This window comes from Neoarius graeffei, chromosome 3 (assembly GCF_027579695.1).
Source record: "Neoarius graeffei isolate fNeoGra1 chromosome 3, fNeoGra1.pri, whole genome shotgun sequence".
Lineage (NCBI taxonomy): Eukaryota > Metazoa > Chordata > Actinopteri > Siluriformes > Ariidae > Neoarius > Neoarius graeffei.
In genome coordinates this window covers 95967785-95993078 of record NC_083571.1, presented here as the reverse complement: position 1 = coordinate 95993078, position 25294 = coordinate 95967785, and the positions used below count along the sequence as shown (strand labels likewise).

Here is a 25294-nt window from a genome sequence, read left to right as displayed (position 1 = left end):
AGGGATCTATCAAAGTCTGATCTTCACAACACATGTTTGTGGAAGTGTATCATGGCACGAACAAAGGAGATTTCTGAGGACCTCAGAAAAAGCGCTGTTGATGCTCATCAGGCTGGAAAAGGTTACAAAGCCATCTCTGAAGAGTTTGGACTCCACCAATCCACAGTCAGACACATTGTGTACAAATGGAGGAAATTCAAGACCATTGTTACCCTCCCCAGGAGTGGTCGACCAACAAAGATCACTCCAAGAGCAAGGCGTGTAATAGACGGTGAGGTCACAAAGCACCCCAGGGTAACTTCTAAGCAACTGAAGGCCTCTCTCACATTGGCTAATGTTTATGTTCATGAGTCCACCATCAGGAGAACACTGAACAACAATGGTGTGCATGGCAGGGTTGCAAGGAGAAAGCCACTGCTCTCCAAAAAGAACATTGCTGCTCATCTGCAGTTTGCTAAAGATCATGTGGACAAGCCAGAAGGCTATTGGAAAAATGTTTTGTGGACGGATGAGACCAAAATAGAATTTTTTGCTTTAAATGAGAAGCGTTGTGTTTGGAGAAAGGAAAACTCTGCATTCCAGCATAAGAACCTTATCCCATCTGTGAAACATGGTGGTAGTATCATGGTTTGGGCCTGTTTTGCTGCATCTGGGCCAGGACGGCTTGCCATCACTGATGGAACAATGAATTCTGAATTATACCAGTGAATTCTAAAGGAAAATGTCAGGACATCTGTCCATGAACTGAATCTCAAGAGAAGGTGGGTCATGCAGCAAGACAACGACCCTAAGCACACAAGTCGTTCTATCAAAGAATGGTTAAAGAAGAATAAAGTTAATGTTTTGGAATGGCCAAGTCAAAGTCCTGACCTTAATCCAATCGAAATGTTGTGGAAGGACCTGAAGCGAGCAGTTCATATGAGGAAACCCACCAACATCCCAGAGTTGAAGCTGTTCTGTACGGAGGAATGGACTAAAATTCCTCCAAGCCGGTGTGCAGGACTGATCAACAGTTATTGGAAACGTTTAGTTGCAGTTATCGCTGCACAAGGGGGTCAGACCAGATACTGAAAGCAAAGGTTCACATACTTTTGCCACTCACAGATATGTAATATTGGATCATTTTCCTCAATAAATAAATGGCCAAGTATAATATTTTTGTTTCATTTGTTTAACTGGGTTCTCTTTATCTACTTTTAGGACTTGCGTGAAAATCTGATGATGTTTTAGGTCATATTTATGCAGAAATATAGGAAATTCTAAAGGGTTCACAAACTTTCAAGTACCACTGTATGCTGTTCCTGATTTTCTGTGAAATCTTTTCCACCAATATTTTATCTTAGTTTTCGCTGCTCTACTTTCTTACAGAAGTTTCATTAAACAAATGAATATGGACAGTATGATCAGGAAAGACAGTATTTTGTATTAGTCTTTCCTGTAAACTGTACAGATAAATCTGAAGGATTAGGCAAAGTCCTCAGTGACTGCAGTTTTCAAACATTAATGCAACGTGTGAGTGTTTCTGAAATGTCCTGAAATCCTTCAAGCCATTTTAAGACAAGCAAACAAACTCAATAAACTGCAGCAGAAGATATTTAATATGAAATAGGATATTTAGTGGTGCTGTTTTAGGATGGCTTACAGTGATAAATGAGATTTAGGTGTTGAGTTACTATGGAGGAAATCGATTTCTAACCAATTCTAGAGTAATATTAAACATATAAAACTCAATGTACAAACGCATTATTATGTACGGAAGCCGCGAGAGGCCCTTCATATAATCTTTTTTTTATTCACCTTGTTATCCCGAGATAACGACATAATTAATCCAGGATCTCGAGAAAACAACACAACTAATTCAAGATCTCGAGAAAACAAAACCGTTATTTCAAGATCTCGAGAAAACAAAACAATTACAGTGGTGCTTGAAAGTTTGTGAACCCTTTAGAATTTTCTATATTTCTGCATCAATATGACTTAAAACATCATCAGATTTTCACACAAGTCCTAAAAGTAGATAAAGAGAACCCAGTTAAACAAATGAGACAAAAAATATTGAACTTAATAATTCATTTATTGAGGAAAATGATCCAATATTACATATCTGTGAGTGGCAAAAGTATGTGAACCTCTAGGATTAGCAGTTCATTTGAAGGTGAAATTAGAGTCAGGTGTTTTCAATCAATGGGATGACAATCAGGTGTGAGTGGGCACCCTGTTTTATTTAAAGAACAGGGATCTATCAAAGTCTGATCTTCACAACACATGTTTGTGGAAGTGTATCATGGCACGAACAAAGGATATTTCTGAGGACCTCAGAAAAAGCGTTGTTGATGCTCATCAGGCTGGAAAAGGTTACAAAACCATTTTTAAAGAGTTTGGACTCCACCAATCCACAGTCAGACAGATTGTGTACAAATGGAGGAAATTCAAGACCATTGTTACCCTCCCCAGGAGTGGTCCACCAACAAAGATCACTCCAAGAGCAAGGCGTGTAATAGTCGGCGAGGTCACAAAGGACCCCAGGGTAACTTCTAAGCAACTGAAGGCCTCTCTCACATTGGCTAATGTTAATGTTCATGAGTCCACCATCAGGAAAACACTGAACAACAATGGTGTGTCTGACAGGGTTGCAAGGAGAAAGCCACTGCTCTCCAAAAAGAACATTGCTGCTCATCTGCAGTTTGCTAAAGATCATGTGGACAAGCCAGAAGGCTATTGGAAAAATGTTTTGTGGACGGATGAGACCAAAATAGAACTTTTTGGTTTAAATGAGAAGCGTTATGTTTGGAGAGAGGAAAACTCTGCATTCCAGCATAAGAACCTTATCCTGTCTGTGAAACATGGTGGTGGTAGTATCATGGTTTGGGCCTGTTTTGCTGCATCTTGGCCAGGACGGCTTGCCATCATTGATGGAGCAATGAATTCTGAATTATACCAGCGAATTCTAAAGGAAAATGTCAGGACATCTGTCCATGAACTGAATCTAAAGAGAAGGTGGGTCATGCAGCAAGACAACGACCCTAAGCACACAAGTTGTTCTACCAAAGAATGGTTAAAGAAGAATAAAGTTAATGTTTTGGAATGGCCAAGTCAAAGTCCTGACCTTAATCCAATCGAAATGTTGTGGAAGGACCTGAAGCGAGCAGTTCATGTGAGGAAACCCACCAACATCCCAGAGTTGAAGCTGTTCTGTACGGAGGAATGGGCTAAAATTCCTCCAAGCCGGTGTGCAGGACTGATCAACAGTTACCGGAAACATTTAGTTGCAGTTATTGCTGCACAAGGGGGTCACACCAGATACTGAAAGCAAAGGTTCACATACTTTTGCCACTCACAGATATGTAATATTGGATTATTTCCCTCAATAAATAAATGACCAAGTATAATAGTTTTGTCTCGTTTGTTTAACTGGGTTCTCTTTATCTACTTTTAGGGCTTATGTGAAAATCTGATGATGTTTTAGGTCATATTTATGCAGAAATATAGAAAATTCTAAAGGGTTCACAAACTTTCAAGCACCACTGTATTTCATGATCTCAGCTGGATCACTGTATCTCCGTCGGTAGAGACGAAGCCGGGCCAGTCTTCTGCAGAGGTGCCGCGGACTAATTTTGAAATTATCCCTTATTAAAAGGCTTAATGCAATCTCTCCCTGTGTCAACCCCTGATCAAAATATTGCCTTATTAAGTGATCGATTATTCCAGACATTCTAATGACCAAAGTTGCGTCTATACAGAATGAGAAATAGCCCCAAAGTCAGCATATCACAAGTCTCTTGGCGCACCTGAATGTACCATTTCTCAGCTGTTTACTCGAGATCATGAAATAATTGTTTTGTTTTCTCGAGATCTCGAAATAACGGTTTTGTTTTCTCGAGATCTCGAATTAGTTGTGTTGTTTTCTCGAGATCCTGAATTAATTATGTCGTTATCTCGGGATAACAAGGTGAATAAAAAAAAAAGGATTATATGAAGGGTCACTCGCGGCTTCTGTAATTATGGGGTCTTTCGCTACGTTCACACTGCAAGGCTTAATGCTCAATTCCGATTTTTTTGTGAAATCCGATTTTTTTGTGAGGTCGTTCACATTAACAAATATATGCGACTTGTATGTGATCCTCAGTATGAACAAAAAGTGACCTAAAAGTGTTCCGCATGCGCATTGCAGGATATGACGACGTCACACGCAGTGAGCATGGCCAGTGTTTACGGAAGTAAAACCGCCCGGTTGCGGTATGACCCATCCAATCTAGCTTGAATAGCTGCATCCCCCCAAATGGAAATCAGCTCCCTAACCTCTGCGTCCTTCCATTGAGAAGATTCAGAACCTTCACAGCCCGAAGCGTCCCTCGCATTGATGTCATGCGCAGGGGCGCAGATACATTTTTTGAACTGGGGGGGACAAAAAACTGGGGGGGACAAAGCTGCCAGCAAACCAACCCCAACCCCGATATGCCTGTCAAACTTGTTGTGGGTTACTATAGCAACCAAGCTCGAGCTCGCAACCTGTGCAGTCTGCGCAGCTCAACCAACCGAATATCAGTCTTTGTTTTGTTTTATGTGAGTTGTTGCAACTATGTATACACTGCCGTGCACCTCAATAAACCGAATGGTAATTAGTCTTTTGATTTTTCCGTGAGGTTTGCCTTATGCAAAGTGTGGGGGGGACCGAGCGAGGTGAATTTAAATCTGGGTGGGACGAGTCCCCTCCTCTATCTGCGCCCGTGATTATGCGCCATGTTGTAACTTTTTTTGAGAGACCCGCCGCCTACTTCAGCGCAGAATAGTGACGTTTGTGGCTTGTTGATGACGTGTAAGTCGGATGAATGCGACCTGGCGGTTCAGACTGAAGTCGCATATGAAAACAGCGGATAGGAATCGGAATTAGGACCACATATCCAAACGGCCTGGGTCGGATTTGAAAAAATCGGATCTGTGTCGTTCATATTGTCAATAAAAGATCGGATACAGGTCACATATGGGCGAAAAGATCGGATTTGAGTCACTTCAGCCTGCAGTGTGAACGTAGCCTTTATCTCCATAATAATAGCACAAACAGCGTATATATCATTTGAATTTTTTAAAGGTACAAAAATGTTTGATATGAACATGAATGTTAATCATAAACTACTATATGTTCAGCTGATTAAAATCCATATCAAATCTCTATTTGTAAATCATTAGCCACTTTAATAGGAACTTGTTCTTGATTCTAAGATTCCTGTTCTTGGCGGGCAGGAGTGGAACCCAATGTGGTCTTCGGTTGCAGAAAATGCTTTTCTGCTCACCACAGTTGTAAAGAGTGATTATATATGAGTTGCTAAATCCTTCCTGGCAGCTCAAAAAAATTGTGATCGGTGATTATGGGTGATATAGCACGGTCGCCTCACAGCAAGAAGGTTCTGGGTTTGAGCCCAGCGACCGGCGAGGGCCTTTCTGTGCGGAGTTTGCATGTTCTCCCCGTGTCCGCGTGGGTTTCCTCCGGGTGCTCCGGTTTCCCCCACAGTCCAAAGACATGCAGGTTAGGCTAACATGGGGCAGCCTTGGGCTGAAGTGCTCTTGAGCAAGGCACCTAACCCACAACTGCTCCCCTAACCCCCAGTAGTTGCCCACTGCTCTGGGTATGTGTGTGTGCTCATTGCTCACTTGTGTGTGTGTGTTCACTGCTTCAGATGGGTTAAATGCAGAGGTTAAATTTCACTGTGTGCTTAAGTGTACAGTACATGTGACAAATAAAGGCTTGTCTTGGCTTGGTTATGGAGTCAGTACAAAACCAATCTGGCCATTTTCCTCTGACCTCTCTTATCAACAAGGTGTTTCCACCCACAGAACTGTCGCTCACTCAATGTTTTTTTGTTTTTTGCACAATTCTGTGTAAACTTGAGACTGTTATGTGTGAAAACCCCAGGAGATCAGCCGTTTCTGAAATACTCAAACCAGTCCATCTGGCACCAACACCCATGCCGCAGTGAAAGGCACAGAAATCACAATTTCCCATTCTGATGTTTGAAGTGAACATTAACTGAAGCTCTTCATTTGTATCTGCATGATTTTATGCACTGTGCTGCTGTCAGGGGATTGACTGATTAGAGAACAGCAGGTGGATGGGTGTTCCTAAAAAAAATGGCCGGTGAATGTACTGAGACAATTTACTGCTAGCTACATCTGGTACATTAACGGTGCCCATGCTTTTTCTAATTCAGTAAAGCATTACTGAATTATAAAATATTGACTTTATAAAGGCTTTCTGGTTAGTGGTTAAAGGAGAACTGAAGGAAAATTTTATTACCAAATTCTATTTCTGGGCGGCACGGTGGTGTAGTGGTTAGTGCTGTCGCCTCACAGCAAGAAGGTCCGGGTTCGAGCCCCGTGGCCGGCGAGGGCCTTTCTGTGCGGAGTTTGCATGTTCTCCCCGTGTCCGCGTGGGTTTCCTCCGGGTGCTCCGGTTTCCCCCACAGTCCAAAGACATGCAGGTTAGGTTAACTGGTGACTCTAAATTGACCGTAGGTGTGAATGTGAGTGTGAATGGTTGTCTGTGTCTATGTGTCAGCCCTGTGATGACCTGGCGACTTGTCCAGGGTGTACCCCGCCTTTCGCCCGTAGTCAGCTGGGATAGGCTCCAGCTTGCCTGCGACCCTGTAGAACAGGATAAAGCGGCTAGAGATAATGAGATGAGATGAGATGAGATGAGATGAGGAATGCATTTTTGATAGCCATTTTGTCACTGCTATAGCAAGTTATGAGTGTTTGAAATATGCTCTGTAATACATCAGTCCATACGTCAAAGCAATGGCCATAAATGAGATTCGTTGAGACCTGTGCGAGACATCGTAGGACGGAAGTAAAACGTACAGCGGAAATCAAAGTGACCAACATCTGCCAGCGTCGTCAAAAGACGCACGCGCCCTCTTTCGAATGCTGATGTAATCAAGCCGGAAGTTTTGTTTGTTTTGATAGCAATCAGGAAAGTTTGAAAAAAGTAGGCAGTAATCGTCATTTAAACTCGTTTTTGTGCAATATTTCGTTTGGAAAACAGTTTTCAAAATGGCGGCACTGACACCTGGCTGACACTTCACGTTTCGAAGTCTCGCACAAGTCTAGTGAAGATCGTGCGGATAAGCGACGCCTGCCGTGGACCAAACGAACTAAATTCAACATGGCTAAAAAACGAATAGGCCGATAAGTAGAATATTTAATTGCAATTAGTTGCCAATACGAGTCACGATATAAGGTTACTAAAACCGAAAACTAGGGATGTCCCGATCAGGTTTTTTTGCCCTCCGATCCGATACCGATTATTTGATTTTGAGTATCTGCCGATACCGAGTCCCGATCCGATACTTCTTATAATCCATAAAAAATAAAGACGAGGAAAGAAACGGATCCAGGATGTTCCTCATTTTTTATTTAACACCTTATTTTAACATCCAACAACTCCGTTAGCAAACAGAGCACTTACGTGAGGCAGTTTGAACAATAAATAAATAAAAAAAAATAACCTTAAAATACCTGGCAGGAATGTAAACAAATTAAAAAAAAAAAGTGCCACGGTGCCGGTAATTTGCTTTTAAGAACGCATCTCACAGTGGTGTACAGTAATTTCAATTAAGGAAATGAACGTTTTTCTTGATGAAAACAAGCATTTCTACCCTTTCAGGTTTGAGCCCGTTTCTTTTGTCATCCAACGAAAAAAAAAAAAAGATCTCATGCTTTGCTTTCCGCTTCGAACTGCTTCCGTGTTCAACTTTGCCGGCAACAGGCAGCCAATAACCAATAGCGTCTCCGCTACAAAGTGATGTCATGCCGCACGCGTTGATGTTGCTGTGTTGAGACAAGAGGTCTGGTCTCACTCTGTGCCAACGCATAGCTATTGATGTGTTAAAAATGAGAATATATTATATAGATATATATCCGATCCCTGATCGGGAGGCAATGCCCGATTCCGATCGAGTCTGAAACCATGTGATCGGGCCCGATTTCCGATCACGTGATCGGATCGGGACATCCCTACCGAAAACGTAATTGAATAACCCGCTAATTAAGAAATAAAGCAAGTTTAAAAATGACTTCAGTTCTCCTTTAAATGCCAGCTGAAACAGACAGAAGAGTTTGTGAAAGAATCCGTCCCCTTAATACTGAATTATAAGCTAATTCTAAAACACCCCTATCGCACAAATAGAACACGTGGTAGTACTAGAGGATAAAACACTTCATTTGAATCCTCAGAGTCCTAACTGAAGGATATTGGCTATAGTTTGGTAGATCAGGAGAGGCTGCATCGATTAGCTGTATTGATTAGGCTAATTCCTGTTTCCACTGGTTTTGATTTTCCCACACTGTGAAGGACTGCAAAATGAACTCGGGCTGTTTTCATGAAACATAGACTCTTTGCCCCAAAAATTACCTGAAGTTACAACTGAATGAAACCTGGTGCGCTAGATACAATGGAAAACCCTTTGAGAGTCCGTCAATAAGTGATAGCACGTGGTTAAGTAAATTAAATTAGAATTAAATGCTGCAAATGAGTTGAAGCAAAGGTAGCCATGTACAGTAGTCATTATTATATGTTGTTAAATGTAGCCATGACTCCCAGAGCAGGGGCGGCACGGTGGTGTAGTGGTTAGCGCTGTCACCTCACAACAAGAAGGTTCCAGGTTCGAGCCCCGTGGCTGGCGAGGGCCTTTCTGTGTGGAGTTTGCATGTTCTCCCCGTGTCCGCGTGGGTTTCCTCCGGGTGCTCCGTTTCCCCCACAGTCCAAAGACATGCAGGTTAGGTTAACTGGTGACTCTAAATTGACCGTAGGTGTGAATGTGAGTGTGAATGGTTGTCTGTGTCTATGTGTCAGCCCTGTGATGACCTGGCGACTTGTCCAGGGTGTACCCTGCCTTTCGCCGTAGTCAGCTGGGATAGGCTCCAGCTTGCCTGCGACCCTGTAGAACAGGATAAAGTGGCTAGAGATAACGAGATGAGACGAGATGAGACTCCCAGAGCAGATCCAGAAGAAAGATCTCTTGTAGCTCAGTGTAGCAATAAAACTATCCTATTAAATAATCTGTTTATCAAAAGTAATCTGCATTCTACAAAGTTAAACGTAGTCATAACAAAGAACAGATGAGCTATAAGACGTAACACTATTTCCTATTAATTAATTCAGACATGAGCTCAGGGTCTGTACTTAATGTAAAGCATGCAGTTGGAGCAAAAAAATGAACAGACCATTTTGTGACTTTGTGCAGCTCTAGTTCATCTTTTTCGTCATAATCAAATCAGGCTTTAACTCTTTACCCCTTAATAACGAAATATGACAACCCCGTGTATATCCCATAATGACGACATGTGATGCCTTGTCTAAAACCTTGTCTTTAGACTTTTTTTCTTGCAAATATGTTCTCAGGGTGAACAGTATATACATATACAAGGGTGGCTGTAGCAACTGCTTTAAGGGGTAAAGAGTTAAACAAGATCACCGGTGAGCTACTGCTGACTTACGTATCCCCCCCGCTCTCGCTTAGATCAGAATGCAAGCAATCGAACGAACAGGACACTTATTATGAATGGTGACTTCAACAAATAATTAACCCTGAAACAAGGAAGTAAAGCGCAGTGTTCTCCCCAGGGATTTCAAATAGCATCCTGGTAAACTGTCATTTTGAAATAGCATTTTGCGTCTTGAAAAAGCGTCAAAATCCACCCTGTGTGTTTCGTAAACACATTCAGTCGGTAAACAGGAAGTCGATGTGCGACAGACCTGAAAATGGTATACAACCCTGAGCTGAAGCTCAGTACCAAATATCAAGCAGCTGTGATTTGTAGTTGCTGAGAAAAGTGTTATAACATGGATTTACGAAATTTTCATAACACGTTTCTCAGCAACTACAAATCACAGCTGCTTGATATTTGGTACTGAGCTTCCGTATACCGGTTTCAGGTCTGTTGCACATCGACTTCCTGTTTACCGACTGAATGTAGTTATGAAACATAGAGGGTGGATTTACAAAATTTTCATATGTTTCGTAAATACATTCAGTTGGTAAGCAGGAAGTCGATGTGGGACAGACCTGAAAATGGATAGAACCCCAAGCTCAAGTGGCTTGGCACCAAGTGGCTATGATTTGTGGTTGCTGACAAAAAGGGTGTTTCGGACGGACGGACGGAGATACGGACAAAGGTAAACCAGTATACCCGTCCTCCTTCAGAGCGGGGGTATAAAAAGCAGAGCTTGCAACATAACACAAAGGAACCACATGGAGAACACTAATACTACAGTCACTCACCATCCTCCCCCTCCTCAGTCATACAACTGCGGATAGAGTCTGTGAGGCCAAGGCTGGCAGCGGTGGAAAGCGGGCCAAGCAGTGAAGTCAGTGGCACACGGGTGGAGCCACTGGGCAGGTCTGCCGCCTCTTTACCCTGCTCCTGTGCCTCTGTGCACCTCTGAGGGCCCAGCTCCAGTTTAGGTAACACCTGGTTGATGAAGTCCTCATTGAGGTGCTGAGCTGCAGCCTCCATCTCCTCATCTTCCGTGTCCTCATCTCCCACGAGGTCTGACACCAGAGACAGTCTGCCATCATTGGTGTCTAACAGAGAGACAGGAGGGATTTGTAAATGTAATCATCAGGAGTGATTATACTTCCTCGACATGTTAATTTAAAATCAAGGGCATGTAAGATTCTGCTAACATGGCTACCAAATTACACACTAATTACAAAAAATAAACAAACAGTACTTAGTACTTTACTGCGAGTTCAAATAAAAACAATGTAATGTGCAGAAAAAACGCATTTACATAAATAAATACTTGAACTGAACAAACACATCTGGTGTACAGTACCTTCTCTTGCATACATGGCGTAAATTCCTCTCAGCTTAGGCCTGCTGTTCTCCAGTTCGGTCTCAATCTCATCCTGATAGGAGCTGATCTCACCTAAACAGACAAGCAAATGCACTGAATCTCAACCACAACACTGCCTCTGGCAAACTACACCATTTCTCTGACACACCACAGCATTGTACGTTCCCCATTTTAAAACATGAGGTTACATGCATATGAAATGCCATACTGCGATTCCTGTCTGGAGCATTTACAGTCGTTAATATCGAAAGGGCTATATTCATCTCATCTCATTATCTCTAGCCGCTTTATCCTGTTCTACAGGGTCGCAGGCAAGCTGGAGCCTATCCCAGCTGACTACGGGCGAAAGGCGGGGTACACCCTGGACAAGTCGCCAGGTCATCACAGGGCTGACACATAGACACAGACAACCATTCACACTCAAATTCACACCTACGGTCAATTTAGAGTCACCAGTTAACCTAACCTGCATGTCTTTGGACTGTGGGGGAAACCGGAGCACCCGGAGGAAACCCACGCGGACACGGGGAGAACGTGCAAACTCCACACAGAAAGGCCTTCGTCGGCCACGGGGCTCGAACCCGGACCTTCTTGCTGTGAGGCGACAGCGCTAACCACTACACCACCGTGCCGCCCTGGGCTATATTCAGAGTTGCCGAATTAAGTTCAAAAGTTATGTGAATATTTACGCAGGGAATGTTAAGCGCATTCAAAGATGAACTACACAGCTGCTTAGGCCAATTTTCTGGGCTCTTAATTCAAATTGAGCAAACTACCAGTAAACTACTTAATTCAGATTGAGCAAACTACTACAGTAGTTCACGCCTCCAAGCATGCCAGATACAGTGTCTTGCAAAACCCTTTGTGTTTGTCCTGTTTTGTCCCATTACAAGCTGGAATTAAAATGGACTTTTGCAGGGTTAGCACCATTTGATTTACACAGCATGCCTACCACTTTAAAGGTGACAACTGTTGTTTTATTGTGACACAAACAATAATTAACATGACAAAGCGGAAACCTGGAGCGTGCATAGGTATTCACACACACCCCAAAGTCAATACTTTGTAGAGCCACTTTCTGTTGCAATTACAGCTGGGGTGTGTCTCTATTAGCTTAGCACATCTAGCCACTGGGGTTTTCGCCCATTCCTCAAGGCAAAACTGCTCCAACTCCTTCAAGTTAGATGGATTGCATTGGTGTACAGCAATCTTCAAGTTATGCCACAGATTCTCAATTGGATTGAGGTCTGGGCTTTGATTAGGCCATTCCAAGACATTTAAATGTTTCCCTTTAAACCACTCCAGTATAGCTTTAACAGTATGTTTAGGGTCATTGTCCTGCTGGAACAGGAACCTTCATCCAAGTCTCAAACCTCTGGCCGACTCAAACAGGTTTTCCTCCAGAATTGCCCTGTATTTAGTGCCATCCATCTTTCCTTCAGTCCTGACCAGCTTTCCTGTCCCTGCAGATGAAACATATCCCCACAACATGATGCTGCCACCACCATGCTTCACTGTAGGAATGGTGTTCTCAGGGTGTTGGGTTTGTGCCACACATGGCATTTCCCATGATGGCCAAAAAGATCAATTTTAGTCTCATTTGACCAGAGAATCTTCTTCCATGTGTTTGGGGAGTCTGCCACATGCTGTTGGGCAAATTCCAAATGTGTTTTCTTAAGCAGTGATTTTTTTCTGGCCACTCTTCCATAAAGCCCTGCTCTGTGGAGTGTACGGCTTAAAGTGGTCCTATGGACAGATACTCCCATCTCCGCTGTGGATCTTTGCAGCTCCTTCAGTGTTATCTTTGGTGTCTTTGTTGCATCTCTGATTAATGCCCTCCTTGCCCGGTCTGTGAGTTTTGGTGGGCGGCCTTCTCTTGTTAGGTTTGTAGTGGTGCCATATTCTTTCCATTTTGCTATAATGGATTTAATGGTGCTCCCTGGGATATTCAAAGTTTGGGATATTTTTTATAACCCAACCCTGATCTATACTTCTCCACAACTTTGTCTCTGACCTGTTTAGAGGCTCTCTGGTTCTCATGTTGCTTGCTTCGTCGTGTAGCAGAGTCAGGGTCCTTCCAGAACAGGTTGATTTATACAGACATCATGTGACAGATCATGTGACACTTTGATTGCACACAGGTGGATCTTAATCAACTAATTATGTGACTTATGAAGTGAATTGGTTGGACCAGCTCTTATTTAGGGGTTTCATATGAAAGGGGGTGAACACCTATGCACACTCCAGATTTCTGTTTTTTTTTTATCTTAATTATTGTTTGTGTCACAATAAAACAACAATTTGCACCTTTAAAACTGTAGGCATGTCGTATAACTCAAATGGTGCTAACCCTCCAAAAATCCATTTTAATTCCATCTTGTAATGCGACAAAACAGGACAAACACAAAGGGGGATGAATACTTTTGCAAGACACTGCATTTCTTGGTTAGAATCATCAGAGCCTGTTCTTATTAGCATCTAGATCACTGCCTAGATTAAACATAAGCCTTTAAACATTTAGAACATGTAGACTGTAGATAGAAATAACAGAGGGGGACTAAATCTGGAATGCGATGTTGAACAAGCACATAAGGGTGAGACCAGTAAGGTGTCCACATATTTTTGGCCCTATATTGTGACACTGTGTAACATAAAAGCAAGGGACAATTTAAAAAAAAAAGACTACTATGAGAATATATGTAGGAGAAGATGGCAGGTATTGAAATAGGTTTGGTCAATTTATTAAAACACTGTTAAAGCTCGACTGCCTTTCAGATTTTTCAAGTGTAGGTCATAAAAAGAATTTTCCCCGACACCCAATTATTTTTGTTTAGTGGACCGAAAGCTACTGAATTCGAATCACAGACTTCCAATTTTATTCGTTTTTTTAAATTGAACAATTAATTAATTTAGAGCCACATGGCCCTAAATTCTCTGATATTTTTTCCTGCTTCACCATGACCCAATTCAAGTTACTACGTCATGCATCACATGGTGGGCTTTCCCTGTTCGCGCAAGGCATTGTGGGATACAAATTTGAAACAGGAGAGAAAAATGGAGGACGTGAGTGTGCGAATGAAATGTGAAAGACTGACTACAGTAACGGAAAGCGAGAAGAAAAGACGTTATGTTGTGAAAGAAAGGAAACGCAGGACCAAACTAATAAATATTGGCGGTCAGCGAGCACCTCGGTGTGATTGTTAAGTGACAGAATGATGGAAGTGTCAGTGCACGGTCAAGGTAAACCTGTAGATGGCAGTGATGCAACACTGTGGATGCCAGCTACCGTAAAACCCAAAAGAAGAAGAAGAAGAGGAAGAAGGTAAACCTGCGCATGCGCACACAGACTTCCTCTGTCTGCACGAAGCGAGCGATTTCATGTACATTATTTGCTCGGGAATCCCCTCAAATTAAATAACTTCCCAGCCACAGAATGACCTGATATTTTTTTGAGATATTACACAAATAAACATATAGGGCGGCACGGTGGTGTAGTGGTTAGCGCTGTCGCCTCACAGCAAGAAGGTCCTGGGTTCGAGCCCCGGGGCCGGCGAGGGCCTTTCTGTGTGGAGTTTGCATGTTCTCCCCGTGTCCGCGTGGGTTTCCTCCGGGTGCTCCGGTTTCCCCCACAGTCCAAAGACATGCAGGTTAGGTTAACTGGTGACTCTAAATTGACCGTAGGTGTGAATGTGAGTGTGAATGGTTGTCTATGTGTCAGCCCTGTGATGACCTGGCGACTTGTCCAGGGTGTACCCCGCCTTTCGCCCATAGTCAGCTGGGATAGGCTCCAGCTTGCCTGCGACCCTGTAGAAGGATAAAGCGGCTAGAGATAATGAGATGAGATGAGATGAGACATATCTCACAATGACCAAATTTCAGAGGGAGCTAAATTTCACCTCTTTTATGAAATCGAAAGGCCGTCAGGCTTTAATGGTTTTATTATTTTGATGCTCTTTCTCGTAAGGAAATGTGCCTATCAATTCATCTCATCTCATTATCTCTAGCCATTTTATCCTTCTACAGGGTCGCAGGCAAGCTGGAGCCTATCCCAGCTGACTACGGGCGAAAGGCGGGGTACACCCTGGACAAGTCGCCAGGTCATCACAGGGCTGACATATAGACACATAACCATTCACACTCACATTCACACCTACAGTCAATTTAGAGTCACCAGTTAACCTAACCTGCATGTCTTTGGACTGTGGGGGAAACCGGAGCACCCGGAGGAAACCCACGCGGACACGGGGAGAACATGCAAACTCTGCACAGAAAGGCCCTCGCCGGCCACAAGGCTCGAACCCGGACCTTCTTGCTGTGAGGCGACAGCGCTAACCACTACACCACCGTGCCGCCCTGCCTATCAATTAATAGTCATATTTATTTATTTAATATTGGCCTTAAATGGCATGCTATAATTTGAGTGCATTTACAATACACAAAAGTTAAATTTCAGCATGAAATATTGTTTTTACATTAAACTGTTAGACAGTGGCGCTCAACTTAATCCTGCTCCTCACTTGTGCATGAGAAATGTCCGTAGTTTACATGAGACCTGAACATGGACGTGCACAATTTTCATATTAAATCCTCATCCTCAAGCATGCTGAACAGAACTCTGAATATTGCCCCGAAAGCCGAACTGACGTCATGTATTTGTTTTTCGCATTGTTCCAGTAGAATATTAAAATGGCAGATACTGCTGAGAACAGGCTGAAAAAGGGGCTGACTTCAGAGGACGGCCAAACATCAACGTCTTTTTTTTTTTCAGTTGAGAAAACAAACCTTGATATTCATCAAGCTTCTTGGCCAGTTCCTGTTCCAGCTGAAATAAACAAATGAATGAAAGAAACTTAGATGGGGAAATTTAACAAGATACAAGAGACATAAATGTGAAATGACGATGTAAGGGCATAATGTACACCATGATCTATGCAATACCAACCTGCTGGATCTTTAACTTTTTTTGACCAGCAATGAAAGAAGGGGGATCGCACTCCTCCTCCAGGTCCACTCGCATAAACTCATCAATAGTCAAGTGACTGGTGGGTGTGTCCTCAAATTCTGTCAGCCTAAGAAGTGGATTACGGTAAAGATAAGATAAGAGCCTTTTATTATCCCACAAGGGGAAATGTATATTGTTACAGCAGCAAAATCTAGAAAGCGAGAAAAAAAAGAAAAAAGATAAGGCATAAGGTGGTGTAGTGGTTAGCGCGGTCGCCTCACAGAAAGAAGGTTCTGGGTTCAAACCCAGCAGCCGGCGAGGGCCTTTCTGTGTGGAGGTTGCATGTTGTCAGCGTGGGTTTCCTCTGGATGCTCCGGTTTCCCCCACAGTCCAAAGACATGCGGTTAGGTTAACATGGGGCGGCCTTGGGCTGAAGTGCCCTTGAGCAAGGTACCTGACCCCTGACTGCTCCCCGGGTGCTCGAGTGTGGCTGCCCAAAGCTCTGGGTGTGTGCGCACATATGTTCACTGCTTCAGATGGGTTAAATGCGGAGGATGAATTTCACTGTGCCTGAAGTGTGCATGTGACAAATAAAGGTTTCTTCTTCTTCTTCTAAAATGGCAGTCTATCAGTTTTCCCAAAAGACTTGTTACTGTTCCTCTGTGTATTGCATTTATGTTAAAACTGTAGTATGGAACCTTCTTTCTGAATGTGCATTAAACACAAACAAACAAACAAATGAAAAATTGTGCAGAGCACGATCCTTGAGAAAATCACAAAGAAACAGAAATTATGGCCGATTAGATGATTTTACAAGATTTGACCTTGGTGACGGGCGGCACGGTGGTGTAGTGGTTAGCGCTGTCGCCTCACAGCAAGAAGGTCCTGGGTTCAAGCCCCGGGGCCGGCGAGGGCCTTTCTGTGCGGAGTTTGCATGTTCTCCCCGTGTCTGCGTGGGTTTCCTCCGGGTGCTCCGGTTTCCCCCACAGTCCAAAGACATGCAGGTTAGGTTAACTGGTGACTCTAAATTGACCGTAGGTGTGAATGTGAGTGTGAATGGTTGTCTGTGTCTATGTGTCAGCCCTGTGATGACTTGGCGACTTGTCCAGGGTGTACCCCGCCTTTCACCCGTAGTCAGCTGGGATAGGCTCCAGCTTGCCTGCAACCCTGTAGAAGGATAAAGCGGCTAGAGATAATGAGGTGACCTTGACCTTTGACCTTGCCCCACCAAAAACTGATGATGTCTTTGTGTGACCCTAGTGAGTTGTCCTGTGCATTTTGGTGAAGATTGGTCAAGAAATGAAGACGCTAGAGCACCAACAAACAAACGGACAGATCGGCATACTTAAATCACGGCGCTATTGGTGCAGACGTGTTTGCATTCAGCCTGGCGGCACTGGCTGTCAGAATAATTAACTGATTGATTGATCTCATCTCATTATCTCTAGCCACTTTATCCTGTTCTACAGGGTCGCAGGCAAGCTGGAGCCTATCCCAGCTGACTACGGGTGAAAGGCGGGGTACACCCTGGACAAGTCGCCAGGTCATCACAGGGCTGACACATAGACACAGACAACCATTCACACTCACATTCACACCTACGGTCAATTTAGAGTCACCAGTTAACCTAACCTGCATGTCTTTGGACTGTGGGGGAAACCGGAGCACCCGGAGGAAACCCACGCAGACACGGGGAGAACATGCAAACTCCGCACAGAAAGGCCCTCGCCGGCCACGGGGCTCGAACCCGGACCTTCTAGCTGTGAGGCGACAGCGCTAACCACTACACCACCGTGCCGCCCGGGAGGGTAACAATGGTCTTGAATTTCCTCCATTTGTACACAATCTGTCTGACTGTGGATTGGTGGAGTCCAAACTCTTTAGAGATGGTTTTGTAACCTTTTCCAGCCTGATGAGCATCAACAACGCTTTTTCTGAGGTCCTCAGAAATCTCCTTTGTTCGTGCCATGATACGCTTCCACAAACATGTGTTGTGAAGATCAGACTTTGATAGATCCCTGTTCTTTAAATAAAACAAGATGCCCACTCACACCTGATTGTCATCCCAGTGATTGAAAACACTTAACTCTAATTTCACCTTCAAATTAACTGCTAATCCTAGAGGTTTAATATTGTAATATTGGATCATTTTCCTCAATAAATAAATGACCAAGTATAATATTTTTGTCTCATTTGTTTAACTGGGTTCTCTTTATCTACTTTCCAGACTTGTGTAAAAATCTGATGCTGTTTTAGGTCATATTTATGCAGAAATATATAAAATTCTAAAGGGTTCACAAACTTTGATTGATTGATTGATTGATTGATTGATTGATTGATTGATTGATTGATTCAGAACAGCAAAGAAGATATAAAAACAAACAAAAAAACAAAAAATAAAAATAAAAAATGCAATCATCAAAACATCGTCATAAACAGAATAGCGTAGCCACAAGGCAATAACATAATAATGTTCGGAAAGGATTAGGAAGAAGTAAATAACTTATCAAATCCTAACCCTCTATACCACCATTAATCAAACGTCACTTTCCACCATAATAAACTATATATATATATAAAAGAAAGCAAAATCAACAACAACAACAAAAAAACATACCAACATGGTATAACATCGCCCAAATCAAATCATATATATACAAATACTTATGCTATGCATATATACACACATACAATACATATATACAGTACATACATATACACATACCTATAACTATACACATCCATACGTACACAGGCACCCATATCATAATTATGCATATTATGCTTATATATTATATACAATTATGCACTATATACTCACTTTTTATATAATATATCCGAATGTACCCATACCCACATATATACACTTATATTATCAATAGCATGTTATTGTAATTCCTCCTCCCTATACCTCATAAAGATCTGTTCCTTATACTGGTACCTTTTTTTGAACTGGTTTATAGTTGTACATTTCATGAGCTCCACATTCAAACTGTTCCATAGCTTTACTCCACAAACAGAAATACTGAACATTTTTAACGTTGTCCTAGCACTGCGAATTTTAATTTCAATTTCCCCCTAAAATTATAGCCCCCTCTCTATCCGAGAACATTATTTGGATATTCCTTGGTACTTTATAATTCCTTACTTTGTACATTACTAAGGCAGTTTTATATTCTGTAATATCCCTGAATTTTAAACATTTTGAATTTAAGAATAGTGAATTAGTATGATCTCGGTAACCAGCACTATGAATTATTCTTATAGCTCTTTTTTGAAGTATAGTTATTGCATGAAGTGAACATTTATACGTATTTCCCCACACCACTGAGCAGTAATTTAAGTACGGTAAAACCAGGGAACAGTAAAGAATGCGGAGTGAATTATAGTCCAGGACATGCTTGGCTTTACTCAACACAGATATGCTTCTTGATAGTTTCATTAGTATGTATTTTATATGTGATTTCCAATTAATTCTATCATCTATTATTACCCCAAGAAATTTATTATTAGAAACTCTTTCAATATCAACACCATCTACCTGTACATTTATTGCCCTATTTATTTTATAATTAGTAAATAACATGATTTTTGTTTTCGACAGATTTAATGATAATTTATTTTGATCAAACCAACTTTTTCACCTGCACAATTCCAAAGAGATCTCATTCTCATCTCATTATCTGTAGCCGCTTTATCCTGTTCTACAGGGTCGCAGGCAAGCTGGAGCCTATCCCAGCTGACTACGGGCGAAAGGCGGGGTACACCCTGGACAAGTCGCCAGGTCATCACAGGGCTGACACATAGACACAGACAACCATTCACACTCACATTCACACCTACGGTCAATTTAGAGTCACCAGTTAACCTAACCTGCATGTCTTTGGACTGTGGGGGAAACCGGAGCACCCGGAGGAAACCCACGCGGACACGGGGAGAACATGCAAACTCCGCACAGAAAGGCCCTCGCCGGCCCCAGGGCTCGAACCCAGGACCTTCTTGCTGTGAGGCGACAGTGCTAACCACTACACCACCGTGCCGCCATTCCGAAGAGATTATGTTTTCTAACTCATGTAAATTTGTTCCAGAACAAAACATATTTGTGTCATCTGCAAATAATACCATCTTAAATATCTTTGATACATTGCACATATCATTTATATAAAGAATAAACCATTTAGGACCCGGGCGGCACGGTGGTGTAGTGGTTAGCGCTGTCGCCTCACAGCAAGAAGGTCCGGGTTCGAGCCCCGTGGCCGGCGAGGGCCATTCTGTGCGGAGTTTGCATGTTCTCCCCGTGTCCGCGTGGGTTTCCTCCGGGTGCTCCGGTTTCCCCCACAGTCCAAAGACATGCAGGTTAGGTTAACTGGTGACTCTAAATTGACCGTAGGTGTGAATGTGAGTGTGAATGGTTGTCTGTGTCTATGTGTCAGCCCTGTGATGACTTGGCGACTTGTCCAGGGTGTACCCCGCCTTTCGCCCGTAGTCAGCTGGGATAGGCTCCAGCTTGCCTGCGACCCTGTAGAACAGGATAAAGCGGCTAGAGATAATGAGATGAGATGAGACATTTAGGACCCAATACTGACCCCTGAGGGGCACCACAATCAATATTCAAATTTCCAAGCAGCACTGTAATGTTTCATATGTTATTTCATAGTTTGGATGTTTTCAATGTTGTACAGTGTAGAAAACAGTCAAAATACAGAAAACCTATGAATGAGTGGGTGTGTCCAAACTTTTGACTGGTACTATATAAAAGAGTGAAAATATTATAAGTCAGCTTGAAAACCAACAAAAATAAATCCAAAAAGGAGCAAATCCAAAGACAAAAGCCCCCGTCCTGGCATACATCTTATTACACATAATCCCAAACATGCAACATATAGTCAAAAAGAAACCCACTCACACATGAAGCTGGCGCTTTACCCACCTCTTTCTGAGAGTTGCCTCACATACTTTCACGACGCCAATGACCTCCTTCACCGTGCGGCGGAATTCATGCATGCGGGCCGCCACCAACAGAGCTGCAAAATTGAAATGTCATCCATTTCTTATCATAATTCTACTCGGGTTATAAGAAGAAATTTGAAAGTGCTGCACAGCAATAATGTCGAGCACACGAACACAAAGACAAGCCTGTATAAGTCTTCTTGGTTCGACTGCCAGCGTTATAGCTCAGTGCCCACAAGTGCTTTATGCAGCATTACCGTACACAAACACACCAGCCTGAATTCAGTCAGTAAAAAAGTTTCATTGCCTACTTTATGCAACTAGGTAGAATAACTATAATGGAACCATCTTTTTCTGAAAAAGTTCAGTTTTCAGTGATTGTAACAGCAAGCTTTGATTTCAGAAGAGCAAATCCAGTGACTTTTAAATAAAAATAAAACAAACAGCAGCCAAGAAAATTGCAACATGGCTTTAATCGTGACTTGAGGCTTTTTTTCATTTGCATGTTTTTGTTCTGGGCTATCGGACACTCGACGACCCAACACTAGTGAGAACTCGCTGAAAATAACGCCTTGTCCATGTATAGTTTTAGAGGCCCGATAGTGTGACAGGTTTATCAGTAGGCTATAAACGAGAATAGCCTACTGTATTTCACTAATCCTGTGGTGAAAAACTACAAAGCAAACTGACTTCTTATAACATAAAACTTCTTTTCGTCTCAATACTCAAAACTTCTTGCACATCAGGCCGTGACTTCTGAACTCCTGAACTCTGAAACGGTCATTGTTTCTCATTTCTCTTTCAAAGCTTTCGAGAGATTTGCGTATTCCCAGAAAAAGGCAGACAGAATCCAGAAGTATGTTTCAGCTGTACTTCAGTGCCAAAATAAATAGATATGAATTTCATGACTAATTATTGTGCAAATCAAGTTTGCACAATAACTCGCACTTCTATCGCTTATACATTCACTTCATACTGACCAGGATGCCATTCATTTACGAGTATTCGAGCTACATTTAGGTGCTTTCTCACTACGGGTCTGTAAATATAGGACGTAATTCTGTCGTCTCTATTCAACCATTATATTATTATTAATATATCACTATCGAGAGGGGACTTTTCTTTCGGAAAACCGATGCGTACTTTCTCGACGTTTCTTCGAATAGGCAGTAACGTTTTTTTTTTTTAATCTTCTATTACAGTTTTTATTACTTATTATATTTTATACCGGGGCGGCACGGTGGTGTAGTGGTTAGCGCTGTCGCCTCACAGCAAGGAGGTCCGGGTTCGAGCCCCGGGGGCGGCGAGGGCCTTTCTGTGTGGAGTTTGCATGTTCTCCCCGTGTCCGCGTGGGTTTCCTCCGGGTGCTCCGGTTTCCCCCACAGTCCAAAGACATGCAGGTTAGGTTAACTGGTGACTCTAAATTGACCGTAGGTGTGAATGTGAGTGTGAATGGTTGTCTGTGTCTATGTGTCAGCCCTGTGATGACCTGGCGACTTGTCCAGGGTGTACCCTGCCTTTCACCCGTAGTCAGCTGGGATAGGCTCCAGCTTGCCTGCTACCCTGTAGAAGGATAAAGCGGCTAGAGATAATGAGATGAGATGAGATATTTTATACCATATTTTATATAGTATTCATACAGTATTTATATCATATTTTTATGCAGTTATATAGAGTTGATTGTATTTTCTGGAAGAAGAGCCAAAATTGCATGGTGGTGTAGTGGTTAGCGCTGTCGCCTCACAGCAAGAAGGTCCGGGTTCAGGCCCCGTGGCCGGCGAGGGCCTTTCTGTGCGGAGTTTGCATGTTCTCCCCGTGTCCGCGTGGGTTTCCTCCGGGTGCTCCGGTTTCCCCCACAGTCCAAAGACATGCAGGTTAGGTTAACTGGTGACTCTAAATTGACCGTAGGTGTGAATGTGAGTGTGAATGGTTGTCTGTGTCTATGTGTCAGCCCTGTGATGACCTGGCGACTTGTCCAGGGTGTACCCCGCCTTTCGCCCGTAGTCAGCTGGGATAGGCTCCAGCTTGCCTGCGACCCTGTAGAAGGATAAAGCGGCTACAGACGATGAGATGAGATGAGATGAGATGAGATGAGCCAAAATTGTATTTGGAAAGCCGGAAATAAACCATGATTATTATTATTATTATTCATTTCATTCTCATTATCTCTAGCCGCTTTATCCTTCTACAGGGTCGCAGGCAAGCTGGAGCCTATCCCAGCTGACTACGGGCGAAAGGCGGGGTACACCCTGGACAAGTCACCAGGTCATCACAGGGCTGACACATAGACACAGACAACCATTCACACTCACACGGGGCTCGAACCCGGACCTTCTTGCTGTGAGGCGACAGCGCTAACCACTACACCACCGTGCCGCCCCTTATTATTATTATTATTATTATTAATACAATTTGCATTACCACTGTAGCTGATCAAATAAAGTTTAATAACACTGGATTTATTTTTATGAATTCATTTATTAAAATTGAGAACGATACAGTGAGCTTTTAACTTTTTCGTCTCTCTAGTGCCTTGCATTTATTCACATGCCGAGCAAACACAAAGATGTGAGAGAGATACTGGAGCAGCAAATGACTTTCTGACATGAAAATCTGGCCAAGAGCACAAACTCGACAGGCTTTATAAAGTCAATATTAATCCCTGATTCTTAAAAAAAAGCACCAAAATGCACACCGTTATGTAGCTTCTACCAGCAAATAAATAGCATGGCGTGCCTTTCTGTGGGTCAGTGGCCAGCGACACAGATGGTGTTTAAACACCGAGGCGTGACAACAGGGGGAAAAAAATGCCACTGTAGTGGGTCATTTACATTGCAGATTGTTTTTATTTTAACCTTGATATGAACTCTGCATTTTTTCCACTTCAAAAGATCACCTTGTGATATTAAGATCCTTCATCGAAACTTACCATGTTTCCCTGATACTGAGAATGATGTAGGATAAATTACTGCTACTTCAGACATTGCAAAAGCCGATATAGAATAGACACTGAAAGACAGAAAACAAAACTGGAGATGTATGGAAACGATTCATTTCCTGTTCTGGGGTGAGGGCATCTTGCTGACGGCAAAGTACAGAGCTTATGCTGGCCTTCAGATGGCTGGTGAAGCAAAACAGGATGTGCAGAGCTTCTAGTTGAGGCGTGTTATGCAACAAAGCAACTCATCTGAGTTCCCATATCAAGCACAGTATGGGTTTGCGTAATGGTTTGGTAAAAACATTCAATAAACCTTTATCACTTGAAATGTAGGTTCTGATTTGTGTGACACGTTTAATATTTTAAACTTTGCTTAATCTACCTTGTAACCTATAGCCTGGCGCACACGGACGACTTCTCGTTGCAAGCGTATTGCAATTTTTGGATGCAAGTTTCCCGTCTTGGGTAGCTTCGTGTGCGCGTTATCTACGACCAGTGGGAGATTTGGGGACGGGGATGCAAGTTACGAGGAAATCACGTGACTAATTCGCAGGCGGGGATTGGCTTAGCCTTTGGAGGTGATCGCTTCATTATTGCAAAGACACGCACACGCGGCGATATCTCTGCAACAAGTCAGCAACTGGCGATTTTTCGTTACAGAACATCAAGCGTATTTGATACCTGCGATCTGTCGCAAGCAACAAAAAAAACGGCATCGCAAATATCCGCACACAAAGCAATTTTTCGCTTGCGTCAAAAAGTTGCACGACCAAGCGACGGAAAATCGCCCGTGTGCGCCAGGCTTATCTAATTTGTATTTTTGTGGCTACTGCCTCATAGAGGAGAAGCGAGGCAGTAGCCACTATGTCATTGTGTTGTAAGAATGAGTGTAAGAATAGCGCACAGCGCATATGCATACAGTGGTGCTTGAAAGTTTGTGAACCCTTTAGAATTTTCTATATTTCTGCATAAATATGACCTAAAACGTCATCAGATTTTCACACAAGTCCTAAAAGTAGATAAAGAGAATCCAGTTAAACAAATGAGAAAAAAAAGTTTAAATTTGGTCATTTATTTATTGAGGAAAATGATCCAATATTACATATCTGTGAGTGGCAAAAGTATGTGAACCTCTAGGATTAGCAGTTAATTTGAAGGTGAAATTAGAGTCAGGTGTTTTCAACCAATGGGATGACAATCAGGTGTGAGTGGGCACCCTGTTTTATTTAAAGAACAGGGATCTATCAAAGTCTGATCTTCACAATACATGTTTGTGGAAGTGTATCATGGCACAAACAAAGGAGATTTCTGAGGACCTCAGAAAAAGCGTTGTTGATGCTCATCAGGCTGGAAAAGGTTACAAAACCATCTCTAAAGAGTTTGGACTCCACCAATCCACAGTCAGACAGATTGTGTACAAATGGAGGAAATTCAAGACCATTGTTACCCTCCCCAGGAGTGGTCGACCAACAAAGATCACTCCAAGGGCAAGGCGTGTAATAGTCGGCGAGGTCACAAAGCACCCCAGGGTAACTTCTAAGCAACTGAAGGCCTCTCTCACACTGGCTAATATTAATGTTCATGAGTCTACCATCAGGAGAACACTGAA

General features: G+C 42.7%; 1 protein-coding gene across 6 annotated transcripts in view; it reads right to left on the bottom strand.

Annotated features, from left to right (window-relative positions):
* The window catches only part of brf1b (BRF1 RNA polymerase III transcription initiation factor subunit b), a 237676-nt gene that overhangs the window by 89870 nt on the left and 122512 nt on the right, over positions 1 to 25294 (bottom strand). For all 6 annotated transcript variants that reach the window (XM_060917700.1, XM_060917704.1, XM_060917701.1 and 3 more), the window contains exons 8-12: positions 20728 to 20821; positions 15798 to 15924; positions 15638 to 15677; positions 10835 to 10927; positions 10278 to 10580 (exon numbers count right to left, since the gene is read on the bottom strand). In XM_060917700.1, coding sequence (XP_060773683.1) covers positions 10278 to 10580; positions 10835 to 10927; positions 15638 to 15677; positions 15798 to 15924; positions 20728 to 20821 — 657 coding nt within the window. The remainder of the gene's footprint in view (positions 1 to 10277; positions 10581 to 10834; positions 10928 to 15637; positions 15678 to 15797; positions 15925 to 20727; positions 20822 to 25294) is intronic.